Raw genomic sequence first — 19,817 nt, forward strand, 5'->3', positions numbered from 1 at the left:
AGAAGAGGCTACGAGAAGCCTGCAGCCCACGCAGCAATGGCGTCTTGTGCACGCTTAACGACGCAGGTGGCGAACGGCCGCTCCATCGCATTGACGCCGCATTCCGCCAGACGCGTGTACAACGCAAGGCTTCCCGCTGGAATCTGGGCCAATTCCTCCCGACGGCACCGCAGCCGTTCTTCTTCCCCACACGCCTCTTTGCCGGTCGCTACTTCCTCTTCATCATCCACGGTGCTTCTGTCACTGCTTCTGCTTCTGGTGGAAGGGAGGTAAAGGTTGTTGAGCTGCGACAAGTGGCCATGTTGCTGCAGCACCTCCGCCTCTGTCAGCGATAGACTCTCCTGCCGCTTCTGAGCATCGGTGGCCACAGCGTCATTCTTGCCAGCGCCCTTCAGCGTCGCGTCGCCGACCGAAGAACGATGTGCGGTCTCCGCAGGTGTCATCACAGTGACTCGCTTCACCGTCGCGCTGCACGTTGTTGGCTGACGTACTGCTGTCACTTCATGTCGGCGATCCGGCGACGTCTCGCCGCGGCACCGCTTTCGCTCGGCAGGGAAGCGGCTGTCGTGTTTCATCTGCAGCCGCAACACGTTCGCAACTGTGTCCTTGCTGTCGTCATCGTCGTCCACATTAGCGACAGCCGGCACGGCTGGGCACTCCAGTGTGGCGTCAGCCTCGTGCTCCTCGGAGCTTTCGGATGGCTGCAGCACAGGCCCCGCACATGCGTTCGCCACCGACATGGCCTCCATCAGCTGCTGTGTGAAGTCCTCAGCCTGCGAGGATGCGTGGTGCGGGGTGCCTGATGCTGCTGCTGCTGCTGTTCGCCGCCGCGCCCAGTGTTTGGGTGGCATCGTGGGAAGACTCTATGTTGTGCCGTTGGCCTTGACTTGTCCTTTAATATAAATATGTCTCACTCGGCTTGCTGCACGAGACAAATAGAGACGCGGTTCCAGTGGCACCAACAGCAGCGGTGGCAACTGCGCAATAGCCGTCCACCCCAGCACCGTAATACAAAGCTTTGACGCAACAATCTCGAGCAAAACAATAAACATATAAGCAAAAAAAAAACATGGCTACATTAATCCAGGGAGTTCATCAGATTTGCGAGCTTCTCTTGTAGGTTTTTGAGCTCGTTCTCTTTTGCCGCTACCTGTTGTGCACCACGCTGCTTGGCTTTGTCGATGTTCGCCCGTGCATTGGCAATTCGATTGTTTAGGTTTTGCGTGCTGTGTGACTGCAACAGCAACTCATCACGCAAGTTCTCATTTCGTATCGCCTCCTTCTTCACGAACCGATTGAATAGCATTTGTTCATGTAGCACGATTTGGCGCGTGCCGGCCACGTACTCCGACACAACGCGCCGGCGCTGCCTTTGCTCGGCGATGCTCAGCTTCCTCCACGCCGCCACACGTGGAGGGGACGACTCCGCCTCCAAACCGGTGCGCCGCTCAAAATACTCAATCTGCTCCTCCATGAGCTGCCGCATCACCTTCAGGTAGTACTCACGTACGTACTCGCCGTTCAGGTCAAGTGCGGCCTCCTCGTCCTTCTCATCCCACCACCAACGGCTGCGCCAGTACGTCGAGGCCGTCACACCACCACCGCCATCATCACCGTCCTTGCGGAAGCAGTGCGAGGTCGACGCATCTGCTGCTGCTGCACGAGCCGCCTTCGCGTCGTCTTCGTGCCCGAGCTCTATCGCCAGCTGGTGGTGCAGGAACGTCTTGGCACGGTGGTTCCATATGCGGCAAGTGGTGCTCTGCATTGCGCATGAGTGCCCGGTGCTTTCGTAGTGGCGCAGGTGGTCACAACGGTGCCCCTGACCACAGCCCACCCAGCCGCACACCAGGCAGGTCCACAGGTCCGTGTACGTGCCGCACGCGTTACACTTTGACTCCAGTGACGCCATCGAAAAGCGGCACAGCGGGCAGACATCCTCCAGGTATCTGCCGTAGCATGTCAGGTGAAACACGTGGTTGCACAAAGTCACGATACATGGCTTGCCCGAGGTGATCTCCTCGAGGCAGATGGTGCAGGGGTCCCCCATTGTCGCAACAGGGCTGTTTCTGTTGCTGGTATTGCCGTTACTGGTCCATTCTACACCACGGCGCGTACGACTTCCACTCATTTCCCCCGCCACAAGACTCCTCGAAACGCTGCAGAGCGCCTCCAAATCCACCTCCTCACCTACGCGACCGGGGCCCTCGCCGCTGCCGGCACATTGGGTCACATGCAGCGCTGGCAACATCCGGGCAGAGGCCCGCACGGCCCTCGTCACGGTGGCCGCGCCTTTTGTTAGTTTCGTCTTTGAAAAATGTTTCTTGATTTGTTCCGCGTCAATGGGGACGGTGAACTGCAGCAGCAGGCAGTAGGCTCTCTTCTCACCCGGAACATAGCCCACACGCGCGGCACGGAGACAGCCTTCATCGCCAAAGCGCTTCGGGTCTTTGCACATACTGTCGTTGGAGCTACCACGGCCAGTGGGCTGCGGTGGGCTCCTGAACTCGAGGCACTGCAACACCTGCGGTACCGTCACATCAACAGGAATGGCCCGCAGCAGCAGCCACCGCGTAGGCTCTGCGTGCTTGTACCACAGCCCGAGTACAACCGTTCCTTCTGGGTCCAACGCCACCACAACATCGGGCTCTTCTGCTGAAGACATTGAACCTGTGCTATTTATTCACTTGACACCAACGCAAGAACACCAACAGCAAAACAAAAAAAAACAGGGAAAGAAACAAAACGCACACACCTTCATAATCTCAGCAGACAGGCACCAAACAGCACACCCAACTCACAACCGCACGCGCACCTACACGCGCAGGGGCCAACAGGAAGAAATTTGAAATTAAAAATAAGACAAAAAGAGATGGCCGAAGGACTCTCAATACCAAGTCATCTACCGGGAGGACACCTGCTGGAGCTTCGGGTTCCACATGAAGCCGAAGTTGACGGCGCGGTGCGTCAGCAGCTTGTAGACGTGGGCGATGATGGGGAGGCGAGACTCCACACGCTTGCGGTCACGCGAGTCAAGGAACACCTTCATCACCTTGCTGCCGTCCGTGCGGCAACGCCAGCGGCGGCCCACCACGTCGCACGGGTAGATGAGGTCGTTGAGGATGTTCTCGAACACCGCCACGCTCGTGCGGGAGCGCTGCACCTTCTGCAGCTTGTACACGTTGTTGGGGCGCTTCGTGATCTTGCGCTGCGCGACGAGCACCACGACGCTGCCAGGGAAGCGCTTCTCGAGCTCCGCGGTCAGCGTGCGCTGGACCTTGCGCACCAGCATCAGGAACCGAAGGGGGTAGAAGATGACCATCGCCGTCTTCTTGAAGCGCGGGCTCGTCAGCGTGCGGACGGTGTTGATGTGGAAGCGCGGCAGCTGCGTGCGCAGCGTCTTGTGCGTCGCCTCCAGCTCGAACAGCGTCTTGGCAACGCTGTCCTCATCGGCCGAAGGGTTCGCGCGCTTGAGCTTGCGCAGCTTGCGCAGGTGCGGCTGAACAGACATTACCGTTCTCGTGAAGAAGTGCCTTTGTTCGTGTTTGGTGGGAAAGAATGCAGGACGTAGGGGAGGAGAGTCGATAGTGCACAAAGGGAGCAACGCGGTTGAGTGGAAACATGAGGAACGGCGGGCCACAAGGCGCACCAACAGTTCTCATTCACCCAAACAAGAGATGAAAAACAGCTCAGGAAACGTTATCTGTTCAAAAAAAGGCAATACAAAAAAGGAGACAAGGAAGCGAGAAAGGAGGTATAGCACTCCTCTGACTCTTTATATGTATATATATATATATATATATACATCTGTAAATCTGTGCAAGTAGAAGCGTGCAGCAAGCACGAAAGCATGTTAAGAACTGTAAGAGTGAAACAAGGGGAGGGGAGCCTAGAGCAAGTTGTGAAGGCGGCAATAGGCATGGCGGTGAAGTGGATCCACGTACGGTATCTGCAACGTCGTGAAGAGATCCTTCTCGCTGCGCAGTGCAACCAGCTCACGCGCGCCGCTGTGGGGCCACCGGTAGAGCCCGTCGTGCATCAACTCATAGCCCATCACGTGCGCCAGCAGCATAAGGTGTGCCACGAATGGCCGCGGGCCGGTGAGGAAGAAGCGCCGTACATGAAAGCGACACGGTGGTGCCCAGGACAGCACCAGCTCCTGTGCGCTATCATACTTGCAGCAGAAGGGATCGGGGCCGCAGTGTGGCCGCTCTGCAGCGCACACGTAGCGTGGCACAACACCGCCATACATTCGGATGTTCTTCGTGACAATTGACTTGATATATCCCGTCGCCCCAAGGCCTCTCACAGCGCGTCTGAAGAGCACATGAGTGTCAAGGTCGGGGTTGCTACTGTTGCTCTTGTCCTGCTCCGTAAGAAAGCTACTATCCGGGGTGTCGCGCGTCAGCAGAAACAACGCCCGCGGGGCCACTGGGCACCCGCAGCGCAGCGTACCCACGAGCGCCACGCGGAACCCGTGCGGCTGCAGGAGCCCTTCCATGCGTTGCTGATGCATCGCCGCGTCGTCGTAGAATACAGGTGCCCGCTTCGTCTCGTATGGATACTGCTGGCCGATGCGTTCACACACGACGTGGCGAGGCGCATTCTGTCGCCACGGTGTCCATGCGGGGCCACGACGGGAGGAAATATCCGCCAAGGCCGCCGCACATGTAGATGGTAGTTGTGCAATATGTTTCGCCAGCTTCAGATAGGCGTGCCGATCCCCAACGAAGAAGTGTTTCCGGCCCAGCGCGGCGTGCAGAAGCAACTCCTGCACCACTAGGTGGTTGGATGGGTGCGCCGCACACAACCGCAGTGGTGGTGGTGGTGGTGGTGGTGGTGGCCGCATCGTTGTCTCCTCAGCCACCGCTACCTTCTTCTCCCCTCCCCTCGGTGTGGCCGCTGCACCCTATTCCCTTTGCGAAGAGAAGCAGACAGTATTAGTGAGAAGCACACAAGAGCACCATAAATCACTCCTCTTGCCAGCACAAAGGTCACGGAAGCAAGACTGGAAGAAAAAAAAAAAAGTGAACCCCAATCGTACATACACGATTTTACATGATTTCGGCGGTCGTGGCCGTCACAGTCAATCAGCCTACCGCTCCAGCAGAGGGGTGCATCTGTGTAGCGCAACAGCGTCATCATCCGGCACCAGCAACTTTGTTACTATCCTTCTCCACAGGTACGTTGGTTTGTGCCTCGCGCTGTAGCGGCGCCAAACGAGCACATTCGCCGCGGATGAGACGACTGCTGTCAAGCCCGCAAAGGATACGACGGAACTCTTGGCACGCCGCGTCGCTCTCGCATTGTGTTAGGGCCGGCACTGGCATGTCTAGCTCCTCCAGCACAGGTGTCAGCTCGCCCCACTTGGCGTCAAGCTGCATAATCTCACACTGCAGCTGGTGTAGGTCTCTCACCACATGATCCTTTTCATAAGAGAGAAGGTAGCGCAGCTGCATTGAAGTGTTGCACTTCTCAGCAAGTGTGTCGTAGTGGCTCTCGTATATTGCGGCGAGGTCCTGCAGGCAGCGTGACCAGCTCAATGCGTTTTCTGTGGCGTAGCCAGCCAAGCGACAGCGTCGGTAGTGCTCTTCTGTCTTGAGTCGGCCAATGTGCTGCTGGCACTGCGTAATGAGGTGGGCTCGCACCTCTTCAGACTGCTGCAGCACATCCGTCACCCACTGTGCCTTCTCCTCTGAATCTATTGAGGTCGCCCACTCATCCAGCACTCCCTTTAGTTGTTTGTAGCTGTGATCGAGCTGCTGCAGGGTCACGCTTTCCGTGATGATTTCCTGCGCAAGTCCATCGTACTTGAGCTGCTCCACGTACCACTCTTTAGTGGCTTCGCGTACACGACGAGCAAGTTTTTCCTGCAGTTCTTCACTCTTCTTTGCCCTGTACTGTTTTGCCTGCAAGGAGGCAAATAGCCTATCGTGATCGCGCTGATAAGCCGCATTGACTTCTTCCATGACAGCCTTTCGGCGTTCCGTGGTCGCTTCCAGTCCTGCCACGTATTCCTCCGCATCCTGTTTAATCTCACTGAGCAGACGCCTGGACTCGCTGTCGCACTCCTGCAGACCCCTCTCCATTCCCGTGAGCTGCTCTGTTGCGACATCAGTGAGATCCTGAAGATCGCAGGTGCAGCCATCGTGGAGACTCTTCCGTTCACGTAACTCTGTCAGCAGCGTGCCGTAGAGGAGCTCCGCCGCCCCCTCACGGGGGGAAGGCGAGGCACTAACAGCTCTGTTGTGCCCGAACTGCCGCAGTTTTTCCTGTGCGTCCTTCAGCTTACCGGATACGAGTTTGTAGACACCGGCGAACGCCTGCCCCCTCTTCTCACCTTTCAGGTCCTCCGCCAGGTACCGGGTAATGAAGGAGGAAATACACCGAAATGGACGATACAGAGGCAACTCAAAGAAACCCTTTTCGATCACCGCTTCGATTTGGGGGAAGGTGCCCGACTGCACACGCTGTAGTGCATTAAACAAGAGAGTAAGCGATTTGGGCAGCTCATCTCGTCGCTGCAGGATAGGCGCGAACAGACGGCGCAAGCAATTTGGGCATCTAGCGGGGTTGAGGAGGTCCCTGTCCGTCCGCCCCCACGCCTTTGCGTGATGCTTCCCTGGCGCCGCTGTAGCAGCAGCAGCAGCAGTGTCATCGTCTTCCGTCACTTCAGATACTAAGGATCCGCATAATTTCGACGCTGGAAGATCGTAACGCGTCGATACGCTGTCTGGCGTCCAGAATGTGTATGCGTCAACCTGCGCAAGGGCCTGCGGCAGCTCCTCCTCGATACGCCGTCGACGCACCTTGTTTCTCTCCATGACTTCCTCTACTCTCTTCCATGACGCCTCTAAAATGCCAGCCAGCTCATCGGCGGTGCAGCTCTCCTCCTCGGTGGAACACTTCAGCAAAGTGGTTGCTTCAGCTGGCATAAAGGCACTGCGCAGCACCGCCGCGGCCGCCTGCTGTAAACCAGCGTCATTGCAAGTACCACCTTCGGTGTCCGGTGTGTCGGACCTCTCTGTGGGGAGTAGCTGCTGAAAGAAGTATGCACTGGCATCAGTGGGCTTCGGCGTGGCCCGTTTGTTCATCCGTGCAGCGTCTCGCCCCTTGTGCTTGTCGCTGCTGCCACTGATGCTTCTTCTTCTGACCTCAGCCTTCGTGGTGAAGAAAAAAAAAGGCAGGGTTTTAAAAATAGCACAAAAAGAACACGAATCGAGAGAAACATCTCGTAGCCAGGACCTCCCACACTAAGCAAGAACGAAATGACAAACAAAACAAAAAAAACAGGGCGTGATGATGAGTGTCCATGTCGACAAAACGCACAGAAGGAAAAAATTCCCGCGCTGCTATTGTGGATCATTGTTTTTTCGGCAATTTGGCTGCTTTTTTTCGCTGTTGCTTTGTGTCTCCCCATATATATATTGGTGACTCTTTTTGCGTTTTTTATTTTTCTTTCACCCTCCCTGTTGGTCCTTCTTAATACCTCAGTGCCCCGCCTCTACAGGCCACACTCACATGCGCACGCCTTCACATCTATACACACACGGACACTTCTCCACCCCACCGGCACACGTATCTGTGTGTGTCTGTGTGTTCGTAGATGTGAAGGCGTGTGTGTGCGGTCACTCCGGGAACATCGCCAGTGAGGCGGTGTCGAGGGCCCACATCATTCCGCCAGGGTGCACCGCGTCGCCGAGGAGTGTCGCCCACACGAACGGGCCGAAGAAGTCGTAACTCTGCGCAGACTCCTCATACACGAAGAGGATCTCGCGCGCCCGCCAGCCCACACCGCCCACCGCCTTCACGGGCACAGGTGTTGCTGCTGCTGCTGCTGCTGATGATACGGTGTTCTGCAGAGCCCCGATTGAGCCTGCGTGTTCGCGCGTCACACGGCGGATAACGGAGAGGATATCGTTGTACGATTCCACTACCGTGACGCTCGCAAGCTCCGTCTCATAGAAATCAACGATGCGGAACAGCGGGCGCAGTGCATTGTGTGCGGCTGCGATGTGCGAGCAGGCGTCAATCGCCGCGATGCCCTCTTCCAGCTTCGCACGGTTGTATAGCAGCTCATACACGAGGGAATCGTTCCGACGATCCTCGCCATGCAGCATCCCCTCCACTGCCTCCGCAAGGGCGGTCAGTTGACGCACAAACATATCAGCTGCAGCGGCTTCCGTGTTACTGTTATCTTCGTTGTTGTTGTTATTGTGCTTGCCGCTTGCTGCGTTTCTGCCACTGCGACTCGCAAGTTCTACTGAGCGCCGCAGCTTTCGCTGCGTCAGTAGAAGCAGCTTCAGCAGCCGTTGGGAGGTGTAGGCGTCAATGTCATGAATGAAGGGGGCTAAATTCGACAAACTTGGTATGAAAACTGCTGCCAAGGGCTCATTCCTCTCATTCAAAGCTCTGGCAACGCCGTGTGCTAGCACCACAATACAAAGTGAGCTAATCGGCAGCTTGCCTGCATAATAAGCTATTTTAAAACGGGGCTCAATAACAGTGTCGCTCATGTGCTTGTTCAGAACCTGATCCTGCGAAAAGAGTAGCACCAGCGTGCTGGTCATGAAACTAATGAACGGGTACGAGAAGAGTACCATCTCCCGCATAACACTTGCGATGGCTTCAGGTGACAGATCCTCCTCCGCTATAGAAACCTTGCAGCTCTCACTTGTTGCAGGGCCGAGGGCAGAAGTTTTAGTAGCTTCAGCAATACCAATCCCAGCATCTGTTGCCGCCGTGTAACTCAAGTGAAGGACCTCCTGAACGACATCCAGGAGTTCCTTCGGGTATGCAGTCATTGCAGTGTGAAGGAAGGTGGGGTGATCATAGACCAAAGCATACAGCACAATACAAAGCGCAGGGCAGACCTGCAACCGGCTAACCAATGCAGTTAGCAATAACTTAAACTCAATATGTTCACCGTCTTGAATGGAACCTACATAGTCCAGTGCGGGATTATGTCCATTACCCTTCTGGTGCGCCACGAGCACTGCCAGTAGTTGGGCGCAGTGCCGTCCTAAACTTTCCCCGCAACTGATAGAATGATTTCCATTTCGTCTACCAAACACGTTAAACAAGTTTCGCAGTGACGGTTGGTAGCCGTCGCGGTACAAAAGGGGGAAGGATGGAAGGCGTCCGGCGCCCCACTCCACCAGCCGCCTAAGCAGTGTTGCAAGAAACGCCGTAAGACCCTCCGAGGCCATCATCATCTCCGTGAAAACGTCCACGTGGCTCTCGTCGTAGGTGGTTGAGTGGTACAGCGCGGAGGAGGTCATGGCGAGGAGGAGGCTCACGATCTCGTGGTGCGCCTCCACAGTGGTCGGCGTCAGTGGCACCGACACGGAGTACTCCATCAGCGCCACGCACAGTTTGTGCGCCTCCGTTGTCGTCCACTCCTCCGGGCGTGCGCCGCTGTCGCTGCCTTCGTCGCCCGTCATGATCTGCAGCAGCTGCGCAGCGCCCCCGCGGGCGACACGGTGGGCGTAGCGCACGGCATGCTCCGTGATGTGCAGCGCGGCGAGGAACGCCTCGCTGGGGCCCTGGATGCAGTTGCAGGAGGCGTGCTCGAGCTCTTGCAGGCAGTAGCGTAGCAGCCAGCGCACCCGCTGCTTCTGCACGCACAGCAGCACCAACTGCCGCAGCACTGGTAGCGACATCCGGTAGGACTCAGAGCTGGAGCAGATGTCTTTTTTATAGCGCGTCAATCGCTCCGTGAACTCCTTCTCGTCGGGGTGCGCGTCGCTGCTCACCACGTCAGCAAAATACCGCAGCGCCTCCTTTGCCTGTGCGCCACCCATCTACGCAGAGACGTTCACGCGCAGAACGCACACAGAGTAAAAGATACACGCACGGGCTGCTCCGCCAATGATATTAGATGTATATGATCGAAAAAGGAGCAGGCTGTAACGGTCCCCCGCTTTGCACGGTCCTCTACATATACCGCCCAGAGAAAAGCGAAGAAAAAGGGAAAGCAAAAAGCCGCAAAGAGGGAGAGCACAAAATCCCAACATCACAGGAGACGCATATAAGCCAAAGCGTTAGTATTTCATGTAATGGTGTGGGCGGTACCCCCTTAGACTCACAGGCAGACAAATAACCAAGAGAAATCATGGCAATAACAACGGGGCGCAACAACGCACAGACGAAGCTCTCCCTCACTCTCTCTCTCTCTCTCCCTCGTCAATTTGTTTTTTGTCGCTCAGCAACGCATTCGTATCGCCCAACCCGTTCTGTCAGCATTAAAGTCATTTATGCCAAACAGCATGTGTGAATCCGCCCTCTGCAGCAGACACACACACACACACACACGCGGACACAGATGCGTGTCTACTTGGTAGACCTTTTCTTGCGCTGCATCAGCTCCATCCTGCGCCTCTCCATCCGATCGCGCGGTAATGCACTGTCCTCATCGCCCTCGCCAACCGCCGACGCGCCACGCCGCAGCAGCAGCAGTGGAGCGAGGAGGTGCCACAACTTGTACATCGCCATGGCGGGTACAGGGAGATAGAAGATCACAAAGGCCCAGTGGAAGAGGCTGCACAGCAGCTGCACGGCACAGCACACCCACAGCACGTCTTGCGCAAAGGAGTACACGCCCAACTCCGCGGGATTTGAAGCATCCGGGCAGTCAAGCAGCTCCCCTGTTGAGCTGTATGTCGGCTTCGCGAACCGCTTCAGCAGAGCGAGTGCCATGTACTCCTGCCCTGCCCAGAACGTCACTCCAGCAATGTCCACAAGGTGCGGCACAGAACCACGATAGTACATTATAGCAATGATAGAAACCGCGTTGATTACGAATACGGCAATCGTGAAGATGCGCATCCGCGTCTCATTCCGGCGCACATTTTTCTTCAGTGTATCCTTCGCCATAGCCTAACAGAGTTCGATCTTGGCTGCATCGATGGCGCAGTTTTCGAGAACAAAAAAAGAGGGGGGCAACAGCAATTACCATAGAGAGAAAGAAAGACAGACAGGCAAGGGGGAAAGAGGGAGCTCACATATCTGTTTCTGTTTCCCAGCACCATCCGTACACTCGTCAGCACGAGACATGCCCGCACTGCAACCACTACTACTGCTGCTGCTCGCTACTTCCATCCCCCGCCACCGTGCGTGCCGTACCCCTCTGGTCGCTGGTAGCCATCGTTGAACGGATCCAAGAAGCCACTAAAGTGCAACGAGAGAAACAATACAGTAGACCCCACCAAAAACCAACGCTGCAGGTTCTCCGCAGCCCCCACCGCCTCCGTGCTCGCCGTGTGCAGCTCCTCTGGCACGCTGTTGGCGGCGGGGTTCTTGGGGAACTCGTCAAACATGTCCGCCGGGCTGTCATCGCTACCCTCGCGGTCTTTGCAGATCCTGTCGTAGTAGCAGCGCCGCTGCACGCGTAAGAACGCCGACGCCGGCAACAATGGGCCACACAGCGGCAGCCGCCGTTGCATTTTGTTTTGTCGTGTTTCCCTTCAGTTTCTCACGTAGCTGCCTGTCCCTCTCACGAGGGCCTTCCACGGCACAGCTTCTCTGCAGTGCGTCACGGCAAAAGTCAAGAAACGGGAAAGACGATGATGAGACGTGTCGCAGAACACGCTCCCCGCGAGCAGGCACTCTTCGCGTCAAGACGTTGTAGAGCAAAAAGATCTTTACGTTGTCACTCCTGTGGGAGGGGTGTGTCACCAGCACAACCAACACAAGATATAAACGGCAAACACAGGAACTGTACAGAGACTAAAAGATGAAATGGCTTGCAGTGCGTGCTGTCGTTGCTGTCAGACCGAAGCGCGGTGGATGAAAGAGGAAGGACGCCACCCCATTCACTGATGCTGTCTCCGTCTCGCCCGCACGCATAGTTCATGCCGTGCCCATACCTGCACTCACCCACACATGAAGAAGTGCGCGCCTTACTTCGCTGCAAAGTAAATGCCCCCCGCAATGGCTATGAGGAGAATGCAGCAGAACACGTACATGGCTATGCGATCCTTACCCAACTCCTTCAATGTCTTGCGTAGACGTGCATTCATGGATGTCAACTTGACGTGTACGCCATCTACCTTCACCTCCGTGTCATCGAGCAGTCGCTGCTGTGTTGACAGCTCTGACTGCAGCGACAAAGCATTTTCGTTAAGCCGCGTTAATCCTACCCCGATGCGGTCGAGCGCATCATCCATCTCCAAATCGCGCTTCTTGGTTTGCTCAAAGAAGAGCGCAAACTCCTCGTCGTCGCGTGCCGACATGAGAGGCTCGCCAGACCTGTGCATTGCGCTGCTGTCAGCGTTGAACGTGTTGGCCCCTGCAGCACCAATGCCACTTCCCTCACGATCAATGACATCGCCCGTTAATTGTCCGCCGTAGGACGCACGTTTGAGCTGCTCTGTCTTGTTAATATGTGCCATTAACTGGTTGTAATCCTCGCGCCTGCCTTCTTTCACCGCCACGCGATACAATGTGTAGGCATTCTTTTTCATATTGCTCATGTCACGACGAATGGAGTTGGACACCTCCGCCCGCTGTGTAATGTCCATCGTGTCCGCCGCGTCTTCCATGCGCACGATGTTCTCACGCACTCTCTTCATGCAGCAAGCGATCTCATATTGGCCCTTGTCATAAGCGCTCATGCGGCTGGTATCGACATTCACTGCGTCTGTTGTTGTTGCCGATGCGCCTTCTGTTTGCAATGCAGCAGTTCGATTGCCAGTACATGCCGCATTTAATCGCTCCAAGCGGCGAAGCGTTCCATGGACGCTAGACATTCGCTAGCACAGTCCCTCCTCTTCCCCCGCTGTGCTTCTGTTTCTGCTACTGCTACTGCTTACAGTGGTGGTAGTAGTGGTGGGAAACGTAGAGAAGGACAACGCATTTGAAGTGTGTCATACACCAAGCAGAGAGCAGCAACATAGCCGCAGCAAATTCCACCAGCAGCCTCATACTTGCCGCTCTCTTTCTCTCTTTTCACCTCTCATTGGCGTTTTTGCTTTCTGCAAAATATCCGGTGTTGAGTGGATAAGCAAGCCCACGCAGCTTATCTATTCCGCCAGCGCAGAGCCAGCGGGCACCTCTATAGACTTCTATCAGCCGCCACAACTGGCATCGCGCTACGCGGCAGCGCCGCCAACCTTCTGTGAGAGGTACGTGGTCACGAGGGACAGTGGACTCGTTGCCGACATCACCTGCAGCAGCGTCTCCTCCATGGCCTTCACGTCTGCATCAACTGCCGTTTTAAGCCGCACCAGTGAGTTCTCCTCTGCCGCCTCGGAGCGGTGTAGCGTCGCGGCGAGGCAGTCACGGAGTTTATTCACTTCACCCTTGAGCATTTCGCCAAGCGCCTGCACCTCTGTCAACTCCTGGTTGAGCGACTGAACACGCTCAGCGGCGTGTGCCTTTACTTGGGCCTCGGCGCGTCGAATGGCTGTGAGATCCTCACGCACAGTGGCCTCAAAGTCATCACGCTCGCGAGCGTTGCACCGATGCATCTTCTCAAGTTCCTCCTGTATGAAGTCAACGGCACACTGCAGTTCCGCTTGGCAGTCCTGACGCATTCGCGCAACCTTTTGAGCGGCTGCCGCGCGCAGCTGGCGAAGAACGTCCTCTTTCTCCTCTTCCCCAGAGAGCGGCTGCTGCTTCTCCATTTTCTGTGGTGAGGACGGCCCAGAGCGAGAATTCTGTCTTGGTTTATTATCATTGTCGACTCCTCCGCGCTTGGGGGAACCACGCGCTGAAGCCTGGCCTGAAACAGGCATAGAGACAAGATGACTCTCATCCTTACCAGATGTCTCCGTGTCTGCAAGGGAGTTTTTTCGCGAAGAGGAAGTAGGCAGTGCTGCTGCTGATGCTGCTGCTGCTGCTGTAGCCGCCTCCATCTGTTGATGAATACGACTGAAGGGAACGCGTCGTTTTCTGTCAGAGATCCACTGATGGACACCGGATGACCTCAACGCACTGAACGTTGATTGGGTCAAAGAAATCATAAGTGTGTCTCTTCCATTCTTCTCGTTCATGATATTGGAAAGCTTTCCCGGTATGACATGAAGTCGAAGGCCGAGTTTCCGCTCCTTTGATAGCTTCACGGAACGAATGTGTTCATATGGAATGGTGATGTTGTCGCCCATGCGCCCCGGCAGCATGATAACAAGAATCAGCGGGGAGAAGTACATGTTCGTGCATCCGCATACCTCGGTGCTCCCCACTTCAATAAGGAGTGCCGTAAATTGTAGGAGAGACACATTTCGGTACTCCACATTGTACACGTCAAGAAGAGACTGAATGCTCGTTAAAAGGCTCGCATCGTTGGGAAGTTCCGCGACACCCTTTTTGAAGAACTCCGGCAGCGTCGACGTTAACAGCGCTGTGCGGTTATGTGTATAGAGGCGAAACATAACTTCCACGCATTGCATTTGAAAAAATATGTCGCTGGACTTCGCCAGTGCCTCCCCGATGCGGCCGCACTCAATGCTCATACGGTTCTTGTTTGCCTTGGAGCCGCGGATGAGTGTAATGAGCAAACTTGCGCCTGCGCGAGGCTGCCGATAATCGTCTTCACATGTCACAGCCTCGTAAACAAACGCCAGCAGGCACGGCATCAGCGCCGCACCAAGTGGGTCCTTTAGAACCGGTGAAGCGCAGAGTAACTGCACAAATTCAAAGAACGCCTCCATGTTGATACTGTGGCGAAAGTTGTAACTGTCGGGTATTAAAAGGGTGCCACAAAGGCTCGCCAGGAGGTCAATGCAGCGTCCTTCCTCGGCGGGCGCGAGCAGCGCCTGTGCGACACGCTCGCAGTCAGCAAGGGTCAGCTGCAGCAACAGGTCAAGAAAAGCTGTGAATGGGTCCACCAGCGCGTAGCGCACAGCGTAGAGGCATTTGCGCAGTATCGTCTCCATCTGGCGGAGGGCGTCTAACACCTCCTCTGGAGTGTCAACAGGAGGGCACGATCGCGCCTCGTCCGTGGGCAGACGTAGAAGCGCCTCCACAGACGCCATTGAGTTGGTGGCAGCAGATTTTCCCGTCCTTCTGCTTGCTTCCTTGCTTTCACAACAAGACAGAAGAAACGGCAGCTTTGGGTACTATCTGTCGGTATCGTAATAAGGGTGCCCAGGGCAGAAAAGTCTTCATTGCAACTTTTCACACAGACAGATACAGGCATCCGCAGACGTATATCACGAGCGTGAATAAAACATATAAAAAAATATTTTCCTACTTTTTCACTCCGATTCATTGTTTTCATTTTGTTCGGTGATTTTTTTTTTTGCTTTTGTTCTCGCTTCGTTTTTTTTTTTTGCCTAGAGAATGTTGCAAGCACCACACCCCGTGTAACATAAACTTTTACTTCAACATCTCCAGACCAATCGTTGTCAGGACATACACTACGAATACAAGCACTATCGATGGAAGCACGTCAAAAATGAAGTAGACTATCAGCATCGTCATTGATATTCTCCCAGGTCGCTTCCTCTGAAGCGCAATGAGGCCTTGGGCATGAACCAAAAGTCCAATTAGAACAGGTGAGATAGCTTTTCCCACTGTCGAGGATGGATCAACGACGTAGCGGTGGAGGATGGCGGCCAGAATAGAGAAAAACATAATCTTTGCGTACGAGAAAACGCCGAATGATGTAGGTAAATGAGCCTCTCCCCACAAACTGAGAGCGCAGCAGAAAAAACCAGTGCAGCCAACAGTAGACGGATCATTATTCCGTTTTTTGGTTCCATAATCACCGTTTGTATGTCTTGTTGGGAGTGCAGAACGATATGGAGGTGGGGCCGCAGACTGCTCAGCACATTGCTTGGCCAATGACTCTGTACCCGAAGGTGCACCACTTGAAGGCGCCGCAGCAACAGGTAGCTGTTTGGATACGTCCTCTGTTTGCGGCGCATCATTCTCCGTCTTCGACCCATCTTCCGCCGGCCCTACTCTTTCCCTCAGCATTGGGAACTCTTGCTCTAGCCGCTGAAGTTCAACGGTAAGCTTCTCATCTGTCCGGCCTTGCAGCTCCAAGTTCTGCGCCTCTCGGAGTAAAGCGCGATACCGCCGACGGGCCCGCAATTGTTGAGTATCACTCATCTACGTACAACAAAGCTTCTGAACACTGGCAAACAAGCATGATGACAGATCAGAATTATGAAAAAAAGAGATGATAGCACACCGACTGTTCTGACGACCAATCGTCAATGGAGGCATTTGCATGACTGAACAATTATATATTGCAGCTGACTTGCACAAAAAAGGCCTTTCTTTAGGCCGTAAGAAGGGCAAACGCCCATCTTTTTGGTAGGCGAGAAATATCCTTCAGAGTGTCAAAAAAAAATATGATGCGATCACTATCCTAGTAATCCCTTTTGTGGAACGGATGCATGAAACACATTTATTCATTCTTGAGAGCCGGATTTTTCTTGTCTCCAAGGGCATAGCGCACAAGAGTCGCGAACTGCACAGTGCTATTCGTAAGATGGCAAAGACACAATGGGTAGTTGGCTGGCAAAATGGCGATAGCCCACCGAACAAAAATGGCGCTGTACGTTCCGAGAACTGTTGTCATTACAGGGTCAATCTCACTGGGCTTCCGGGTAGGAAAATTCATTATACCGGCAATAGGTATAAGCCAGTTTGCCGCGGCACCAACGTAACCGACATAACGGACCGCGTTTACGGACACCATTTTGAAGAAAAAACCCTCAGCTTCCTTTTCTTTTGTTTAGCTACAGGACAAAGTAAAAAAATAAAAAATGGCAAGACCAGAAGAACAAAACAAAACATTTTTTTTTTACTTTACAGCCACAAAGCATGAATTTCATCGCTCCCAATAGCAAAAAAGGACCACCAACGAGCGCAGTTCTTTTTTTTCGTAATAAATGAAGCACAGTGCGTGGGGCTATTGCTTCTTTTTCAACAGGGCAGTCCTCAGCGACTTCAACAGTATTTCAACATCCTCCACCAACGCCGGTGGAAAGAAATATCCATCTTTGCTAAAATACCTGCCGTACGGCGCCTCCCTGGAAACAGAGAAGTAAACACAGGGGGCAGCAAACAAACGCGCGGGCCCAACCAACTGTGCCTCAATAGACAGTTTTGATGAATTGGGAACCTCTCGAACGCGAACGCAAAGCCGGCGTCCCTTCAGTACGCGAATATAATCCTTGTTGTGTAACTCAACCCCATGTAGAGGAGATCCGGTACCAAGAAATGCCACACTCTCCGCATCCTGCCCAAAGTCGCACAAGTACGCCAGTGGGCAACAAATAGCACATATGCCAAGAAGTGTGTAGGTAATCCAGTCGTACAACTTTAGCACATCTTTTCCCAGAAACAAGGTAATTGCAATAAGAGAAGATATTGAGACCAGTACATAATACAGGATTGTATTTTTATCGCAATTTGGGGTTACCTCGAACGCGTCCGTATGGCACAAGTAATCACGTATATTATTTGCCACAGCAGACTTCACGGTCCTGATATCGCTCAAACTGGAGTATTGGCGGACATCCTCGCTGTATAAATCGTACCCGTAGATGTGTTTTTTCCTCGTTTGCTTGGTAGCTTGACCCATGATTACTTTATTCGCTTGAAGTAGAGCGTGGAGTCGAAAAAAAAAGACCAAGAACAAAGGCAAACCAAATGGTCCGCGACAAAAAAAAGAACACTAATGTGAATGACAAGAGCGTTACCCCAAAAACACCACGACAGATCATTTTTTTTTTTCTTTTTTTTTTTTCGCTCTCTACTTTAATCCCAGAATTTTCGGATCCGCCGCATTGCGTATGTAAATGTTGTGGGGCTCGTTGGCAATGCAATGAGATTTACCCATCGACCAATCGTAGCTACGAGCATACGCAAGCAATCTACCGTCGGAGCTAATGTCACCAGCAGAAATCGACTTGTTCCGATCCTCCATAGCTGGAGCTGCTTCAGAAAAGCCTATATTGACTCGTTTCTTGTAGTCCCAGTAGGCAATCCGGCCATCGCTGCCACCTGTGATGATATGAGGCGCTGTAGGACTCATGACACAAAAGTTTGTTTGATACATAAACATTGCAGCATCATCGAACACTATATGAGCCTTGAAGGTGCAGCCTGTGTCAGATCGCAAAGGAATGAACGAAACCCTTCCTTCCGAACTTCCCACAGCCACTCCATCTTTTTGTGGAGAGCACGAAACGCACCTCAAGTTAAACTTTACCAACGCCGGTGGTCTAACCTCATTAGTCTTTACAAGGGTTTGAAGGTTAAATACGTGAGCCTTTCGACCAGTCACACAAGCAGCCATAGGAAGACTTCTTTGTGCATCCAACGCAAACACAGGCTCGCCAAAGTTTTCTTCCTTTGCTGGTCGTTGTTGTCGAAGATCCCAAAAGCGCAATTTCCCATCCCAACTTCCGGTAATAAGCATTTCCGAGCATATACCGGGACTAACGTACGCTACACAACTTATAGGAAGATCATGAGATGCAACAATAGTCTTTTGGTTTGTTGTCAAATTCCACATTGTCGCCGTTTTACTACATCCGCCCCAGAAAGCTCTACCATCAGCTGAAAACGACATATCCAATATTGGTGCATCGTTTTCTGCGAATGTCATTGGTCGGGACTGTATATCTGTCCCATCCGCCCGACTGTTCACCTGCCACACACGACAGGACTTGTCCCATGACGTAACGCCAAGAAGAAGAAGCGGGCACCCAGGAGGTGAAAAACGAACAGAACTCACGCAGTCACTTGGGGCCCCCTGAACTTCATGCCGGTCGTTGGCAGAGTTACCTGAAACAAATGGATGCATTTTGACTCCCCCCTTTTTTCTCCTTCCAAGAAAAAAAAAAAACAAAAGAAGAGCTGAAGAAAGGAAGGAAAGAAAAAGAAAAATGGGGAAAGCTGTAAGGAAAAAAGAGAATATCTTTTTTTTACTGATGGCAGCTACATAGTCAGGAGTTCCTTCCCCCGCCAAGCAGCCATTTCGCTCTAAGGTTTTTTTTTTATAATCACATCGAAGAAAGACAATAGATGAACAAGCACAAACAAAAAACAAACAAAATTTCCGCCCTACTGAATTCAAGAAAGTACAAAGAAAGCTTCTTCTGGGCATCCGCGTTCCTTCCACAGAGCCCTTTCTTCACCCAACGATAAACCCTCGCAGTCATGCTGAAAAATGTCTTCGGGAATTTCCGAGGCAAAAGCTGCATGTAACAAGTTGGATACAAAGAGGCGTGCAGCCTCAAGTTGCTCCGGATTGTTAGGTGCATACTGAGAAAGCTGTGCCGGTGGCCTATCGGGAAGAACATGTGCTCCGAGAGCAAACAGTTTCTTTAAAACACAAGCAGGCTTGTCATGCAGCATCAAGGCAAACGACTCTTCCACGTATGGATCAGCCTTCTTAAGAAGCGAATTCCAACAGTTGTTGAGGTACTGCGTCAATAAAACGACAAGTTGATNCTCTTCCACGTATGGATCAGCCTTCTTAAGAAGCGAATTCCAACAGTTGTTGAGGTACTGCGTCAATAAAACGACAAGTTGATCCTTGTAAAACTCCGGTTCTGTGTTACCCACGCGGTGGAGAGCCATAATAGTACCACAGCATGCCTGAGTCAAAAAGGCATTAGCACTTTCTTTAGGTGTAGCCATTTCCTTACTAATGGGAAGACACACAGAGAGGCACTGAAAGCAAGACAAACCCCACAGCAAAACAAAAAAAGAACAGGAGGAAAGAAACATATGAGGAGCCCCATCAGTAAAAATATGAGAAAACAGAGACAATTTAAATATAATTCTATAGAGTATGTAACGTAACACCAAGTTACTATACCTTCGTCAGATATAGCGAAACAGAGATTTTTTTT

General features: G+C 53.3%; 15 protein-coding genes across 15 annotated transcripts; all 15 read right to left on the minus strand.

Annotated features, from left to right (window-relative positions):
* Positions 1-8: 8 nt before the first annotated feature.
* DQ04_02361010 (hypothetical protein) lies at positions 9-851 on the minus strand (the record flags this gene model as incomplete). Its single annotated transcript, XM_009311792.1, has 1 exon — positions 9-851. One exon carries the CDS (start codon positions 849-851, stop codon positions 9-11), a length of 843 nt encoding a protein of 280 aa, XP_009310067.1.
* A 227-nt stretch (positions 852-1,078) lies between these two features.
* DQ04_02361020 (BRCA1-associated protein) lies at positions 1,079-2,662 on the minus strand (the record flags this gene model as incomplete). Its single annotated transcript, XM_009311793.1, has 1 exon — positions 1,079-2,662. The coding sequence occupies one exon, from the start codon at positions 2,660-2,662 to the stop codon at positions 1,079-1,081; it is 1,584 nt and encodes a 527-aa protein (XP_009310068.1).
* A 237-nt stretch (positions 2,663-2,899) lies between these two features.
* On the minus strand, positions 2,900-3,508 carry DQ04_02361030 (putative ribosomal protein S7; the record flags this gene model as incomplete). The annotated part of the gene is made up of 1 exon (XM_009311794.1): positions 2,900-3,508. The coding sequence occupies one exon, from the start codon at positions 3,506-3,508 to the stop codon at positions 2,900-2,902; it is 609 nt and encodes a 202-aa protein (XP_009310069.1).
* Positions 3,509-3,886: 378 nt separating this feature from the next.
* On the minus strand, positions 3,887-4,846 carry DQ04_02361040 (hypothetical protein; the record flags this gene model as incomplete). The annotated part of the gene is made up of 1 exon (XM_009311795.1): positions 3,887-4,846. One exon carries the CDS (start codon positions 4,844-4,846, stop codon positions 3,887-3,889), a length of 960 nt encoding a protein of 319 aa, XP_009310070.1.
* A 292-nt stretch (positions 4,847-5,138) lies between these two features.
* On the minus strand, positions 5,139-7,091 carry DQ04_02361050 (hypothetical protein; the record flags this gene model as incomplete). The annotated part of the gene is made up of 1 exon (XM_009311796.1): positions 5,139-7,091. One exon carries the CDS (start codon positions 7,089-7,091, stop codon positions 5,139-5,141), a length of 1,953 nt encoding a protein of 650 aa, XP_009310071.1.
* Positions 7,092-7,625: 534 nt separating this feature from the next.
* Positions 7,626-9,800, minus strand: DQ04_02361060 (hypothetical protein; the record flags this gene model as incomplete). The annotated part of the gene is made up of 1 exon (XM_009311797.1): positions 7,626-9,800. One exon carries the CDS (start codon positions 9,798-9,800, stop codon positions 7,626-7,628), a length of 2,175 nt encoding a protein of 724 aa, XP_009310072.1.
* A 529-nt stretch (positions 9,801-10,329) lies between these two features.
* DQ04_02361070 (hypothetical protein) lies at positions 10,330-10,872 on the minus strand (the record flags this gene model as incomplete). Its single annotated transcript, XM_009311798.1, has 1 exon — positions 10,330-10,872. One exon carries the CDS (start codon positions 10,870-10,872, stop codon positions 10,330-10,332), a length of 543 nt encoding a protein of 180 aa, XP_009310073.1.
* Positions 10,873-11,087: 215 nt separating this feature from the next.
* Positions 11,088-11,441, minus strand: DQ04_02361080 (hypothetical protein; the record flags this gene model as incomplete). Its single annotated transcript, XM_009311799.1, has 1 exon — positions 11,088-11,441. One exon carries the CDS (start codon positions 11,439-11,441, stop codon positions 11,088-11,090), a length of 354 nt encoding a protein of 117 aa, XP_009310074.1.
* A 456-nt stretch (positions 11,442-11,897) lies between these two features.
* Positions 11,898-12,746, minus strand: DQ04_02361090 (syntaxin; the record flags this gene model as incomplete). Its single annotated transcript, XM_009311800.1, has 1 exon — positions 11,898-12,746. The coding sequence occupies one exon, from the start codon at positions 12,744-12,746 to the stop codon at positions 11,898-11,900; it is 849 nt and encodes a 282-aa protein (XP_009310075.1).
* Positions 12,747-13,088: 342 nt separating this feature from the next.
* Positions 13,089-14,972, minus strand: DQ04_02361100 (hypothetical protein; the record flags this gene model as incomplete). The annotated part of the gene is made up of 1 exon (XM_009311801.1): positions 13,089-14,972. One exon carries the CDS (start codon positions 14,970-14,972, stop codon positions 13,089-13,091), a length of 1,884 nt encoding a protein of 627 aa, XP_009310076.1.
* A 343-nt stretch (positions 14,973-15,315) lies between these two features.
* On the minus strand, positions 15,316-16,053 carry DQ04_02361110 (hypothetical protein; the record flags this gene model as incomplete). The annotated part of the gene is made up of 1 exon (XM_009311802.1): positions 15,316-16,053. The coding sequence occupies one exon, from the start codon at positions 16,051-16,053 to the stop codon at positions 15,316-15,318; it is 738 nt and encodes a 245-aa protein (XP_009310077.1).
* Positions 16,054-16,354: 301 nt separating this feature from the next.
* On the minus strand, positions 16,355-16,648 carry DQ04_02361120 (UPF0041 family protein; the record flags this gene model as incomplete). Its single annotated transcript, XM_009311803.1, has 1 exon — positions 16,355-16,648. One exon carries the CDS (start codon positions 16,646-16,648, stop codon positions 16,355-16,357), a length of 294 nt encoding a protein of 97 aa, XP_009310078.1.
* Positions 16,649-16,861: 213 nt separating this feature from the next.
* Positions 16,862-17,536, minus strand: DQ04_02361130 (putative lipase domain protein; the record flags this gene model as incomplete). The annotated part of the gene is made up of 1 exon (XM_009311804.1): positions 16,862-17,536. One exon carries the CDS (start codon positions 17,534-17,536, stop codon positions 16,862-16,864), a length of 675 nt encoding a protein of 224 aa, XP_009310079.1.
* Positions 17,537-17,707: 171 nt separating this feature from the next.
* On the minus strand, positions 17,708-18,763 carry DQ04_02361140 (putative poly(A) export protein; the record flags this gene model as incomplete). Its single annotated transcript, XM_009311805.1, has 1 exon — positions 17,708-18,763. One exon carries the CDS (start codon positions 18,761-18,763, stop codon positions 17,708-17,710), a length of 1,056 nt encoding a protein of 351 aa, XP_009310080.1.
* Positions 18,764-19,032: 269 nt separating this feature from the next.
* DQ04_02361150 (hypothetical protein) lies at positions 19,033-19,602 on the minus strand (the record flags this gene model as incomplete). The annotated part of the gene is made up of 1 exon (XM_009311806.1): positions 19,033-19,602. One exon carries the CDS (start codon positions 19,600-19,602, stop codon positions 19,033-19,035), a length of 570 nt encoding a protein of 189 aa, XP_009310081.1.
* Positions 19,603-19,817: the final 215 nt, after the last annotated feature.

The sequence above is a fragment of the Trypanosoma grayi genome (genome assembly GCF_000691245.1).
Source record: "Trypanosoma grayi strain ANR4 Tgr_236_V1, whole genome shotgun sequence".
In the NCBI taxonomy this organism is placed as follows: Eukaryota; Euglenozoa; class Kinetoplastea; order Trypanosomatida; family Trypanosomatidae; genus Trypanosoma; species Trypanosoma grayi.